Source organism: Nicotiana tabacum, chromosome 8, assembly GCF_000715075.1.
Source record: "Nicotiana tabacum cultivar K326 chromosome 8, ASM71507v2, whole genome shotgun sequence".
Lineage (NCBI taxonomy): Eukaryota > Viridiplantae > Streptophyta > Magnoliopsida > Solanales > Solanaceae > Nicotiana > Nicotiana tabacum.
The window spans coordinates 209,834,270-209,849,437 of NC_134087.1; the positions used below are offsets into that span (position 1 = coordinate 209,834,270).

A 15,168-nucleotide genomic window follows, 5' to 3' on the forward strand; every position below is an offset into this window, starting at 1 on the left:
ATATCCAAATACATATAGAATTAGTAACGTTAAGAGATTCAGAATTTAAACTTTATGAGCTCTAAATTCAAGAACAACAAATACATATAGAATTATTAGCGTTAGAGATTCAGAATTTAAACTTTATGAGCTCTAAATTCAAGAACAACAAATACATATAGAATTATTAGCGTTAGAGATTCAGAATTTAAACTTTATGAGTTCTAAATTCAAGGACAACAAATACATATAGAATTAGTAGCGTTAGAGATTCAGAATTTAAACTTTATGAGCTCTAAATTTAAGGACAACGATATTTAATATCAGTAATTAGATTCTGAATTTGAACTTTTTTTATATATTAAATGGATTTCTTAGTACAAATATATTGTTTAAGTAAAAATTACTGAATTCGATCGAACGAGCTGAACCAAAAAGTGTGATAGGGAAATCCATTAACTCAACATATGAGGTTTTTGTTTCAATGTTGGGAGATATTTGTGTCAACCCGTGATGGGAGTGATAGTGCATGTTATCTTTGAGGCTGGATTATTTTGTTACCTTCTGCATCTGCTTTCCTCATCTTGATGTGATTGGTCGGCTACCCCCCCCCCCCCACCCACCCACCCCTACAAAAAAAATAAAAAAAATAAAGGGCAAAAGAAAAAAAAAAATTTGTCACATTAAAGTGCAAGTAATTGAATATTACTCACTACTATAATAAAGTCATAAATATTAACAGCTTCGTTTGGATGATTGTTATGTATCGTTTCGTAATATATCATACCGTATTGTATTATACTGTATCGTTTTGATATCTATAATATTTGGATAAATTGTATTGTTTATCGTCGTTTCATGATATCATGTACCACAATATGAAGAATAAACTTTCATTATTACAAAAAAAAAAAAAGTAAGGTACGAAATAGAATTATTACTCTATCCGTACACTTTTACTTGTACACTATTATTATTAATGTGTTTTTGTCACATTAAAGTACAAGTAACTGAATATTACTCACGACCGATAGTAAAGTCACAAATTTTAAAATAACTAAAGTATACATGTGTAAATTGCTCAGTAAATATTAATGACCGGAAAGTCAAATTTATTGCATCTAGTAGTTATTTCTTCTCCCTTAATTTTTTTATTTTTGGTTTCATTTAGATGCCTTTTAACTGTCTTTTGTTTTATGAAATACAGGTAGTCAAAATTCTACATAATAATTTTCTCTCCTTTGTATTTTCTGAGCAAACGCACATAATTTAGTTACTTTACTGTTAACGAGTAAAGTTCATTTATATCAATGAGATAAAAAAAAATAGTTTTATAATTTTATTATAATAGTGAGTAAAAGTTCATTTATTTTAATAAACTATTTGTGTGTTTACTTCTTTATATTTTGAATCACCTTAATAAAATTTCTAGCTCCGCCATTTTTTGGGTGCACGCAATATGCAGGTGCAATTTCATCGATCTACTAGTTAACTTGACTAAAATATGAACCTTGAATATAAAGTCACACTATTGTTTTACTACAATTTGAGAATGTTATCATAGGCTATAAGTTGAGAAGATTTCTTCCTACTTCTTAAAGGGCATTTGAGAATGTGAGGATACTTATAATGGGCGGGGCATCCCGGTGCACGAAGCATCTCGTATTCATGCAAGGATCGGAAAACGGCCGCACGGCCAAGGAGTGTGATGTAGGCAGCCTACCCTGATGTAAGCATCAGCGGTTGATTCTACAGCTCGAACCCGTGACCTATAGGTCACACAAAGATAACTTTACTGTAATTCTAAGGATAGTCATAATAGATGAAATATGAACCATTCAATATTCAATAGATAGTAAACCATTGGGTTCTCATTTGGACCACCAAAAATTTTCTTGAGCATATGACAATAAGCACATTAAATAGATTTTGTCTTGTATTATGTCCCCATATGGTAAGAGTTTGTGGAGGTTTTTGTAACTGCAGTAAAATACAGTGGCTTAGATTTCCTCTTTGTAAATGCTTGGCTCAAATTGTCTTCCTTTTTAACAATGGTCCATATGGTAAAATCAAGAGGCTGTGATTCCTCTAAATACTATAAAATGTCAGATCAAAGTACATCCACAGGATTTGGATTGACCTAAAGAATATAAGAATCTTTATCATAGTCCTTTAGGTACCTGCAATGTCACATGACTACACAATCATGGAGAAATAAAGTAAGAGATGTGGAAGGTAGACATTGTGGTTCCATAATTTACACCTCCTTGGAGTGCGGCCCTTTATCTGATCCTGCATGAACGCATAATACTTTATGCACCGGATTACCCTTTTCTTGGTTATGAATCGAGAAAGTGAGGTCTGAAATAGTGAAATATATATATCTTACTCTAACTTTATCTACCTTGTTACGTTTTTCACACTTAAATATACAACAACCCAGTATAATCCGACTAGTGGGGTTTGGGGAGGGTAGTGTGTACACAGATCTTACCCTTATCCTGGGGTAGAGAGGATGTTTCCGATAGATCCTCGGCATCCCCTGACTCGAACTCTCACAACCTCTTGGTTGGAAGTGGAGGGTGTTCACCACTAGAGCAACTTACTCTTGTCGTTTTTCACACTTATATATGAGGTTCAAAAAGTACTGGGTTCTGTCGAACTCCCAAACCCATGGTGAATAATGTAGTAGCAATATCTTTATACCCTAGATTTGGTTTGTATCTCTTCCACTTAACCTGCAAAAGAGAGATGAGAAACTTAGCATGTTCCTTTTAGGGCTCCAGTAAACAGGTTATATGAACCTATCTTTTTGTAACTTAATCATAACTTAAATATTCTATTAACTACTTCTGATAAGCTATGAAATTACACTTTTCTTTTAAGCTGTAAAACTTGTAATGTAGTAGCAACCAAATACATGATATGGACCAAAGTTACTGAGTTCTGTCGAACCTGTATCGTAAATGGTACATCCGCCTCTGGCTATAGTCACTTTCTTTAGCCGCTTTAAACCATCTCCTCTCAAATACTATCTAGTTTGAGACCTTTGACAAGATAAAAGGCCTTCGCCTTATTCAAACGTTATTTGCAGAATATCTTCAATCTAGTCATGTTTGAAGCAAGGAACCAAACGTCACGCTTAACTCAATATAGACGTAGTGTAAGAATTTATGCACTCCTCTCTTTAAGTAGAATCAGGATGGAACTTCCACAACCAAACGGTAGTTTGAAGGTTTGAATCATGTGAAGAATATGCAGGAACATGTGGAATGCAGGGTGAAGAACAGAAAAGCCCAATTCTCTCATTGTAAAGCCTCGTATGCTGTGTTTATGATACATTATTGCGCTCTAAAAATGATAAATTATACGTCGAGGATAGATTATTTGCTCCTAGCTAGGTACATACTGCACTGTTGGATTTGACAAAAAAAAAGATAAATATAAAGAACCAGAAATGGAAAACAACGCAAAAAAATGGCAGAGTAGAAACATCTCATGGCAGTGGCAAAGAAAGATTTGTGATTGAATTCAAATTGAACCTTGGTCATTAGAGATTTTCTGCTCCTTAGCTCCTTTGCAATTCTCTTGAGAATCCTTGAAGTAGTTGTATGTATAGCTACAATCTGCACAATAAAAGCTGGTTACAAGATTCATAAAACTCAAAATAGAAACTAGAAATGCAAATAGTGGCGGGGGCAGGATCTCCACGAAGAGGGTTCAAATTTTTTTTTTGTAGCTAGTGGAATTGAACTCATGACCTTATGTAGATTTTGAACCCCCTTGACCACTAAACTACACTTTTGGATTGTATTAAGGGTGTTCAAAACTTAATATATAGAGATAAAAAATAGATTTTGCCTTATATATACAATGTAATTTTTCGGCGAAGGGTGTTTGGATGAACACCCTTGCGCCCCCCTAAATCCGCCCCTGAATGCAATTTGCCAACTCCAACAAAGACTCACAGATAAGCGAGCACGAGTTGTTATCTCCTTGTATGAACAGTACGGGACATGATGGGGCGGGCAAGCTTTTGAAAGCAACAAAAATACTGGAAAAACCTCTGGTAAAAAATTATAACATTAGTGAAAAATTAATATACATATATGCTTTAACTCCTTAAAATAGCAACAACAACAACAACAAAGTAAAATCTCACGAGTGGGGTATGGGGAGAGTAGTGTATATGCAGACCTTACCCCTACCCCGAAGGAGTAGAGAGGCTGTTTCCGAAAGACCCTCGGCTCAAGTAAACAAAAAGACAAAAGCATGTAAATCAAATCAGTGTCAAGCGCCAATATGAGAACCAATCTTTCTTAGAAGTCACAGATCAACTGGTAAATACAACAACAAACAACGCTTCAGTCTCAAACAATACTGGTAAATGTAACCAAAAAAATCTGCTTTATGCAATGTTAAGAAGACACTAAAACCACACAAGAGGACAATTTCTGCAGGCTGTCGATGAGATAAAAGCAATATGAACAATAGCTACGTACCATTGTAACATCTTCAACTGGATATATATTGCGCTGGAGAAACAAGACAGCAGGTTGAGTGAAACTTGATAATCCTTTGCTGTCTCATACAAAATCTCTTTTCTTCTTTCCTTTTCTTTTACCTGATACAAATGAAATGCTGTTACAATTTAACTCTTGGATGGTTAAAAGGAGGAGAAAACAAATCTATTTGTATTATTTTTCACAAGTCACAAGGCTATTAAACGAGTGGCGAAGGGATTCCAATAGTAAAAAGTTCTCAACATCTAGAATTTAATCAGCTGTCAAGAAGCAAGATGAAGATTATATCCCCTTAAAAAATCTAAGAAAGCCAATTACATGTCAATCTTTTTCTCCATTAAAAATGCCTTCAGCACCTGTTCTATAATTCCAGCTTAACAATTGAACACCTCAAATCTCTTGTCAGCTTTACCTGAGGATGTCACCTGTCATCTGAGTAAAAAGTATTGCTTCTTTGACAGTAGTTGATTTGATTGGCAACAAACATAAGGTCACTGGTTATTTGTTCTTCTAAGTCTGTTCTTCCCAGTGTTATCAAAGGCTAAAAGGGCAAAAAAGCTCTAAGGTTTTGTTGGGGCTTTAAGCGCAAAGCGCAAATAAAGCGTGGGCTTTAATGAAAAAAGGTGCGAAAGTAAAAATGTGCATGTAGTCCAAGACTAATCATTATAAGCATGAATAACAAATATATGAACAAAGAAATTGAAAAAGAAATTCACGATAAGGTGAAATATCAATTGTTTAAGGTCGTCTTTTCAAGATTACACTCATTGGCAAGGAAAAGTATGCCTTAGAGCTTTGATGCAACACTAAAGCGCCCACAAAGCAAGGCGAAGCGCTCAACGATTGAGCTTCGCTTCAGGGCTTAAGCACGCTTTAAGCGCGCCCTTGACAACACTGGTTCTTCCAAAACAAAAACAAAAACTACAAGAGATAATTTTGGTTAGATTCTTGTAAACAATAAAAGCAGGATAAAAAAAGCTCACCTTTAAATTATCAGTATAATGAAGATTGAAATATAACTTTTTCACACATGCATGGGTAGAAATAAACACAGATCTCCTAGAAGATACTGTTAAATTGCCAAATATGTCATAAAAAGTAGTATGCTTTAATTTTCTTTCTATAATCTTGCACACACTCAGTTACTTTTTTCATCAAGTACAGTAAATAACTAGGCAAATCTATCTGGAAGATAAGAGTTTTGCTTCAACAAGCTGAAAAAACATTCTGCAACTGGGGTTGAAGTAAATAAAAGTAACAACTCCTAGGAATGCCACAATGCATGATGGAACAAAAGTTGCCAAAAATGAATCTTTGAACAGATCATTTTCTCCTGGATTTGGATCTGATACTGCAGTGCTCCTTCTGCAGTTTTCCTCGACAGGTAATCCACAAAGGAAAGGATTGCCTTCGTAGCTGCTCGCTTCAAAGGTAGCAAACTGAGCCTTCCTATCCGGGGTACGTCCTGATAAATTGTTGTTTGCCACTGAGAAGACTGATAGAAAGTTTAACTGAACCAAATCCGAAGGAATTTCACCACTCAGCTTATTGTCGGATAAGTCCAAGCTTTGTATTTGCTTCAAGTTGGAAAACGTCCTTGGAATGGATGAATTCATTTGATTATGTGATAAATTTAGAGTATGAATATCACTTAGGAATTCAAGTTCTGGAGGAATTGGACCTGCCAACTTATTCATAGAAAGATCGATCCCAGACATGAAATACAACATGTTTCCTGTGTATGATTCAGACCTACTCTTTGACATAAATTCTATTTCTACTGCCACATCTGATGAGTAAAATCTAGCTTCAACATATTGGTTTACACCAAGTATGCTTTGATATTCGTACGACCTGAAGGGTCGATAAGCTTTCCACCCATATTCATCAGTCTCAAAGGTTTGATCATTTGTTTTCTTCTGACCAAAAGGTATATCTTTCAAACATGAAGGTAGCCGACCAGAAAGTCTATTGGAAGAGAGATCTAGTATGCTGATGTTTTTAAGCTGACACAGCTGAAAAGGAATGGAACCTACAAAGCCGTTTCCCTTCAATAAAAGATTCCTCAAATTTGATAGTACACTGATCCACTTTGGAATTTCCCCTGATAGTTCATTATCCCTCATATCCAGTGTCACAAGGGAAGATGCTCTATAGAGAGATCTCGGCAAAGATCCTGAGAGTTTATTTCCTTGAAGGTGTAAATATCTTAGTGATGACAGATTCAAACAAGGAGGTACGTTACCAGAAAGACTATTCCATGCAAGGTCTAAATTAATCAGTTGTACTACTCTGCAAAAGCCTGTAGGTATATGACCTTTGAACGAGTTTCTGGATACAACAAGGGATCCAAGGAAAGAAAATTCCCCTATCCAATCAGGTAGTTTTCCCGAGATCAAGTTATTGCTTAGATCCAACAGGCTCAATGAGGAGCTTGTAAGAAGTCCAGGTAACAACTGTCCTGAAAAGTGATTATTATCCAAATACAATAACCGGACTGATGTAAGGTTCCATTTTCTGGGAAATAATTGGCCCTGCAGATTATTATGTGAAAGCTTCAGAGCAGTCAACTCCTTGCAGCCCATAAAAAAATGTTCAGGTAATTCCCCAGTGAAATTGTTGCTCGACAGATCCAATGAATACAACTTACTCATGTTGCCGATTGAAGGAGGAATACTACCATGAAATGAGTTTCTAGACATGTTCAAATACTCCAAATTTGGGAGAATATGGCCAATAGATGCTGGAAGCAGGCCTTGAATATCATTCTTCCACATATCAAGCCAAAACAAATCAAGATTTTTAAAATCAGCAGGTAACACAAATTGACCCGTGAATGAGTTTTCTGCAAGACTAAGGAACTCCAATCTTGTGTTGTTATTCAGTAACCAAGTGGGAACCTCTCCAACCATAGCATTGTAACTGAGGTTAACAACTCTTAATTCATGCTGGGTCAAAAGAAAGCTCGGAATAGATCTAGTCGGCTCATTGATTTTGCAGTTCGATAATCTTAGGACTTTTAGCTGAAATAGAGGTTTCCAGGGTGTATTTTCTGTGTCTACATGTAACTCATTGTTAAGGCTATCAAGTTCGAGAACCTCAAGATTGGAGTTGTTAGCAAATGAGCTCAAGGAGATGGACCCTTCAAAATGGTTCAAAGAAAGAGAAAGGTATTCGAGGGACTTGAGCCTAAGGAGATCAGAAGGAATGGTTCCCCCAAGGTTATTTTCAGAAAGTTCGAGGAGACGGAGGGATGTTAAATTGCTGATACATGGAGGAATAGATCCTTTGAGGCTGTTTCGGCTAATATCCAACTCTTGAAGGCTTCGCAATTTACATAAACCTGAAAGGTGAAAAATTGCATGGTCATTGACCACAAAGATGAGAGCAAAGAAATCTTTCTTCATAAAAATAAACACAGGTAGGGGGGCATGACAAGTGATAGCTTCACCTCTATATTATTGGGAAAACTTTAACATGAAGAACAAAGATAACTCCTATAGTTTACCAATCTCACCCAATTTAAGATTCAAACAAATAATTTTTTGAAGTCCTAACTGCATGACTATTCGCCAATATCTCCTGCAAATCCACTTTAATACGCCCAGCCCCGGGAGAAAATTAACAAAAAAAGTCGCCTCTAACCGCACACTGTTAGAGCACTGATACAAAAAAAAATTAAGAAAAAACATATGAATAACTAATGCAACTTATGATGCATGTTCATTGGATAAAGATCCGGCCATTGTAAATAATCTTCAGAGCTCATATATTGGAATAACAATGTAAACTAAATTGAGTATCTAGAGCAAAGAGAGCACACCTTCCTCTGGAAAAGAGCCATTTACTTCATTGTTTCTTAACGATAAGCTCTTTAAAGATGTCAAGGCCCCAATAGATAGAGGTATCTCACCAGAAATATCATTATAACCCAAGTCAAGCATCTCCAGACCCCTCAATGTCGTCAACTCTGTGAACAAACAAGTCAATTAGGGAACTAATAGTACAACTGCACAAGGGAGAAGGGTACAAGGTACTGCTTCATTACCTTGTAATGTTGACAAATTTTTCAAATAATTGGACGTAAAGCTCAAAAACTTTAAAGATTCTAGGCCACTGAGGGATGGAATTTATGTAAGCTGGTTATAACTCAGATCCAACATCTTTAATTTGTTTAACTTCTGCACTCCATTAAAGCCTGCAAAAATCAATCAAGAAACTTGCATACTCATCTGTAAAAATCTGAGTCTTTTCAAGCTAAAACACAAGGAAAAGATAACAAAGCATCAAGACGCTAGAACAGTTGTCAAGGATGCTCTTTCACGGATGCAGATATATTACGTCCTTGGAAGTTAGCGTCAATTCTCAACTTTCAGCTGTGCTATACGTATCCGAATCAACGGTCGAACTGTTATAACATAGGAACTAAAATAAATTGAGTTGTTTCCAGATTGTAGACTCTAGACATTTACAACTATTCCAAATTCAAGTTGTCTCTTATACCCCTCTAAGTTTTATCCTTAAACCTCAAAATTAGCTTTGCTTCCTTTTTTGTTTGAAATCCCAAAAACAGCCTCTTAAAATGTGAAAAAAGAGAGAAAAATACGCTTATTTATCATCAACTTGTTAATCACTCAATGTCCTACAAGAATTCTTGTGGGAAAGTAAGCCTGCATTTTCCATTGGTAGTTTATCTTAGACTTAAGAGTTCCAGTTGTTGTTAATACTTAGCATATCCAAAGAAAAAATGCTAGTTACTGTTAGAAATAAAAAAAAAACAAAAAGAATTTCCCTTGTTCCAAGTTGAATATCATATCTACCGTTTAAGGAAATATCATATTCTTTTTCGTTCAGTGTCTTTCTGCATTATATTGCTAGTACCATCACTATGTAGTAGGAGGCAAGTTATAGTGATATTCACATATGCATTTCCAGCAAACATTTTAAGACCTACGCCAAATGAATAACATTCGGTAACAAAAGTACAGAACAAATATCCTGCAAACCAGCATCAGAAAACCAATCCAGCATGATACCAGAAAATTTTTCGGTTTCGTTATTCAAAGATGATATGTAACAAAAGCATGGACATTTTTAACTATCTCGCAATCACACCAGATAGGGTAGGCATCATATTATACTTCCTCTTTTCATTTTATGTGACAATATTACTATTTGGGAAGTAAAAGAGGTTCCTTTTATTTTTTTTAGTGACGATGGTGTCCAAGCTAACTTATGCGCTCCTCAACTATTCCACCGGATACTTGCTACGTCCCACCAGCACACCTCAGGTAAAGAGATTTTTTTATCACAATTTTTTTTTAAATTCTTTTATTTTCCTTTAAGGGACATCTGGTTAACTCATCCTAAAAGTAAACACAAAATTTCAAGTATTTTAAATTATTAAATATTGTAAAACTTATAGTAGTATTACAAGATTTTCACTATTTGGGGATTGTTATGAAACCTTTTTCTTTGAATTACGTGCCATAGAGTCGATTACCAAAAACTTATAACATTTATGTGGTATCATAGACCTTCAAAAAGCAAAGGTAAAACTTATTTGTGTTGGGTGTTTATACAAAACCATACTATTCATTAGGGGTGGCAAATGGGCGGATTGGGTTAGGTCAATAAATGGGTCATTGTCCAACCCAGCCCAAAGTGTATTTGGGCTAAGATGGGCTGGGTCAAGATGGGTCAAAATGGAAAAGCATATTAGTTGCTCTATATGAACGTAACACAAACAAGTAGCTACCTCGGGAGGATAGTCTTTTTCCAATAGGCTAGTTGTCCTCGAGTCCCCACGTCCGTTTTTCTCTACCCGCAACCCAATAAGCTGGCAAAGCCAACGCAAGGTTAGGGTCGTCCCCTTTATTCTATACTGACCCCGATCTAGGGGCTAACTTTTTGGGAAGCCCGTTCCCACCACGCTCACGGCCAGCTGACCTTCTAGCGGTAGTGAGAATTCTCTTGTTCCATGGTCAAAGACTTGGTTGGATGCAGATAGACCTTGAGCCTAACTCAACCCCAACAGATGTGGGATCTAACACATTGTTAAGAAAATGCTCATCAGGTAACCATACAAGTACACCTAATTTTATATCACCCGAACCCAGAGGCAGATCTAGAATTTGAAGGTGGCGGGTTCCATAATTCCTTTAATGTTTACCTTGTAATGACTAACACGAAATTTGTAAGGAACGTTTATTCGATTTTTTTTTGAGTTTATTCGGGTCAACCTAGTAGGTGTCTTTTATTTGAATATATAAAAATTACATCTAAAATATCAAAAAATAAACATAATTAGCATTTTAAATAAGGAATAACACCTATATTATAACAACACAAATAAAATTAACATTTTCACTAGGAAATTACATCTTTTTCTACATATTAAAAATAAATTTACACAAGTAAGATAACATCTGCAATAAGGGAATTACATCAATCAAAATAAGATTTTTTTTTAAAATGTCTTCAGTAGATAAATTATACCCACAAGTAAAATGTATAATTAAATAAACTACAAGTAATAAATCTCATTTTTAAGCAATGCTTACAAAATTTTCATCATAATTTAATACTAAAGAGATTTAAATTATATTTAATAATTATAAAATAACAAAAAAAATTGTGATATACTAAAAAGACAATTTTTTTATCTTAATCCAAAATTCCCATAAGACACAAGTTTTTCGGATTTGAAAGAAAAAAACTCATAGATTTAAGATAAAGAGGAATACTTATTGTATATAATTTTAAAGTTTTGAGTCTCTTTTTCGAGTGTTCTTACTAGAAACCATATATAAAATAATAGAATAGAGAAAAGAAAAATATAAAAAATAATAAAACGGTAAATAGAAAATTGTGTGGCATCCGAAAAGGGAAAGTGACTGGGCTAAAAGGAAATAAAAAGCACAAAGAAAAAGGGGAAGTCACACAAGGTTCAAGATAAATTCCAACTTGAATTTTACATACGAGAAAAGCTTTCAAAAAGGTCTACAAGCCATGGCACCATTGTCTAGTTTATAACTGCGGGTGGTAGGATGAGATATTTAACCTAATTTAAGAAAATTTCAACATATGTATATAAAAAAATTATCCTATTAGCGGGTGTCATGCCACCCCTTTCTAAAGGGTTATATTCGCCTTTGCCCGAACCCCTTCGCCGAAAAATTACACTATACATATAAGGTAAAATCCTTCGGAAACAGCATCTCTACCTTCATTAGGTAGGGCTAAGGTCTCATACACTTCACCTTCCTCAGACCCCACTTGTGGGATTTCACTGGATTTTTTGTTGTTGAAATCCGTTTTGTGTCTCTATATTATAATTTGAATCCCCTTGACATAGTCCAAAAGTATAGCTCAATCGTTACGGAGGTTGAAAACCTTTGTGAGGTTGCTGCTTCAATTCCGACCGGTCACAATCTCTTTTAATTTTTTAACTTTTTTCCCTTTTTAAACCTCTTAGCACGAAATCCTGCATCCGCCGCCGTTTAACTCCCCAACCAATATGGGATCTAACACACACGCACAAAAAAAGGGAGAGAGAGAAGAAGGAAGAAAGAATTGACCTGTAATTCCATTAGAATCCAATCTTAACTCCTGCAGCTCCTCAAAGGGAAGAAATAAAGAGGTTTCCAATGAGAAATCAACAATTTTCCGCAGCTCTAACGGTCTTGTGCGATTAAGAAAAAGTTTGGTCACCCTCTTTGTGGATTCACTGCATGAAACTCTTTCCCATTTACAACAATCTTTTTCTTCTTTATCACCCCAAGAAGAAAGAGCTGTCCCATTTGGATAGTTGAATGAATCTTTCAGTTTTAATAGAGCAATTCTTTCACCCTCCCAGCAACCTAAGCTTCCATTAGCCAAATGGAGCAGAACCCACAACCTTAAAATCCCAAAAAACATACCTAATGATTAATTCTAACTGTTTAACGAGTTTTTTATATTTTCTTTTAGACCCCATTATCATAATATATAGTGTAGAAGTTAAAGATAATGGCTTTGGGATTTGAGGTGAACTGAGAATAGATGAACTTTCTTCGAATTTCTGGTCATGCGAATTGGAAAATTTTGGTTTGAACTGTTTACTTTTACTTTTCAAAACAACAAGTCCTTTTGAGCCCCTCTCTTTTTTTTTTTTCCCCAAAAGTACTTTTTGCTTCATTTAAGGTGTTTGGCCAAATTTCTGGAAGTAAAAAAAGTATTTTTGAAGAGAAGTAGAAGCAGAAAAAAGTAGCTTCTTTCCAAAAGTACTTTTTTGAGAAGCACTTTTGAGAAAAATACACTTACAAACAGTTTTTTAAAGTTTGGCCAAACACTAATTGCTGCTCAGAAGTGCTTTTCAAACTAATTAGCCAAACACAAACTGCTTCTCACCAAAAGTACTTTTAAAAAAAAATCACTTCTCAAAATAAGCTGATTTTTGCAGTTTGGCCAAACGGGCTATTAGCAAGAAGTGAAAGAAAACGAGGCGTACCACAGTGAAAGGGCTTTTTAAGTTTTATATGGTGAAATGTTTGGGCCGAATTTAGAATGTTTAGTAAGTTAGTGGGCATTTTTAGTAAGTAATTTTTTTAGAATAGTTGCTCGCGTATAGAAAGCGCGACCTGCTTGTTTTTTGGAAAACATTTGAATAGTTTAATAAATTGGAATTCTTGAAGTAGTATGAAATTATTAAATATTATTTTCAGTGAAATAATATCAAAATTCCCAAAAGATTCCAAATAGAAAAAGTTTATATGAATTGAGAAGTAGAAGGTTGCAAAAAAATAATGATTAAAGGCATATTATCGGATAAATTACGCTCATCTCGACTATTTTATGGAGGTTTAAGCAAAATGGAGGGAAAAATCACAGTTTTTTTTTGGTAAAATGAAAAAGAGGAGTAATAACATAAATCTATATCTATATTTATATTATATTAAAAGCATGAAGTCCATGTCAAAATGTCATTCGCTTTTTTTACCTTTGTAAGTATATTCTACGCTGGACATAATTGTAATTATAATCAATTATAATTTTCTTAGGCAAAAAAAAAAAATTCCATTTATTTCCATTTTTGTTGGCTACAGATTTTCTTTTGTTTAGGTTTAGGCTTCTTTAGATTTTTCTTTGTTTCTTCATTCTTTCCTAGTAATTAGGATTCTTTAATTGCCCATACTGCCGCATATTAAATTAATGCTGCAAATTGTAACTAGGTTCGTATATTGTTGATATATAATTACAAATTGAAAGGTACGTTACAATGTCTTATATACGATTAAGTTCAAAACTTGACTTAGAGCCCGTTTGGCTTAGCTGATTTAAGTAGCTGATAAGCATTATGTGCTGAAAAGCACTTTTAAGTGCTGAAACTTATTTAAAAAATAAACAGTTACGTGTTTGGATAAAAGTTCTGAAATTAATAATAAGCAGCTGAAGAATTGGGTATACGAAGAGTTTTGTTTAAAAAGAATTATTTTAGGAATAGAATAATAAATATTTTGGTCAAACCTAAAGCGATTATAAGCTGAAATTCGATAAGTTGGGGGAGACCAACTTATGACTTTTGGCTTATTTTTGGCTTATAAGCACTTAACTTATAAGCACTTTTAATTTTACCAAACGCGTAGATAAGCCAAAAAGTGCTTATAAACCAGTTTGACCAGCTTATAAGTTTAGCCAAACACCCTCTTATTTATAAATTTTGCATAGGTTTTTTGGGTCATTGCATTCGTAACTTAAATTTGCTTTCCAATTTGCTTTCCAACTTTATTTTTTTGGTATTTAGATTTAGATTCTCATAGTAGGTTTACCCTTTTCTTCTATAATATCGTATCCAAGTATCAAAAACAAGGATTCATCATGAGTTTTCAATGTTAAATAGTTTAATAAAAATAGGTAGGCACTTCTTATGAACTTTCGTGAACGAAAGGTAATATAAGAGATATTTACATGAGAAATAAATCTGTTTGAATAAGTTGAATACCATAGGAAAATAGCTAACTCAATTTCGTGAATTCAAATAATTAATGGTATAATATAATTTATGTATGAGGAGTGTGCTAAAGTCAAATAATCATCGATCATGTGAAACACATACACAAATAGTAACTTTCTGAGCAAAATTGGTAGAAGTTAAACATCATATAGTTAGTTGTCTTTATACTATATATTATGTCCTACTGAAATCATAAGGGAGTTAGATTGACAATAGGTACTATAAAAAAAAATAACGAAGTATACTCTTAGTTAAGATACCTAATAAATGAGATTTTTCATGTCGTTATTATTATACAGAATTTGTGGCACTTGATATCTATACACTAGGCATATAATACATGTATGAGCGTGTGCATGGATAGAGAAAGAAAGCTCTTCAAGACGAAAATAAGAGTAGAAACAATTCATATAATGCTAAGTATTGATTAGAGAAATAGAACAATATTATATTTTGCTCATAGGAAATAACTAAATTTAAGTTGAATATATTTGAAAGATGATTGAGGACTTTTATGTGACAAAGTTTATTGTTTTATTGAGTTAGCTATATATAGAATCAATATTAATAAATATGGTAAGCTTAAAATTTTACTCTATAACTCAAATACAAACATGTTTTTAACATATATAATATTATGTGATTTTATTTTTACAAAATTACTCATCGAGA

The 15,168-nt window shown here is 34.1% G+C and overlaps 1 protein-coding gene across 7 annotated transcripts; it reads right to left on the reverse strand.

Moving 5' to 3' along the window:
- Positions 1-1,869: 1,869 nt before the first annotated feature.
- On the reverse strand, positions 1,870-12,586 carry LOC107798320 (cuscuta receptor 1-like). Of its 7 annotated transcripts, none has more exons than XM_016621297.2 (7): positions 12,083-12,586; positions 8,551-8,700; positions 8,326-8,472; positions 4,915-7,845; positions 4,482-4,603; positions 2,935-3,605; positions 1,870-2,717 (listed from the first exon to the last, which is right to left on the reverse strand). In XM_016621297.2, exons 3-4 carry the CDS (start codon positions 8,444-8,446, stop codon positions 5,684-5,686), a joined length of 2,283 nt encoding a protein of 760 aa, XP_016476783.1. In that variant the 5' UTR covers positions 8,447-8,472; positions 8,551-8,700; positions 12,083-12,586; the 3' UTR covers positions 1,870-2,717; positions 2,935-3,605; positions 4,482-4,603; positions 4,915-5,683. The 7 variants fall into 7 exon arrangements, with proteins under 7 accessions (XP_016476783.1, XP_075076236.1, XP_016476781.1 ...); XM_075220135.1 differs by having other exon boundaries at positions 4,821-7,845; XM_016621295.2 differs by having other exon boundaries at positions 2,935-3,085; positions 3,522-3,605; positions 4,482-7,845.
- Positions 12,587-15,168: the final 2,582 nt, after the last annotated feature.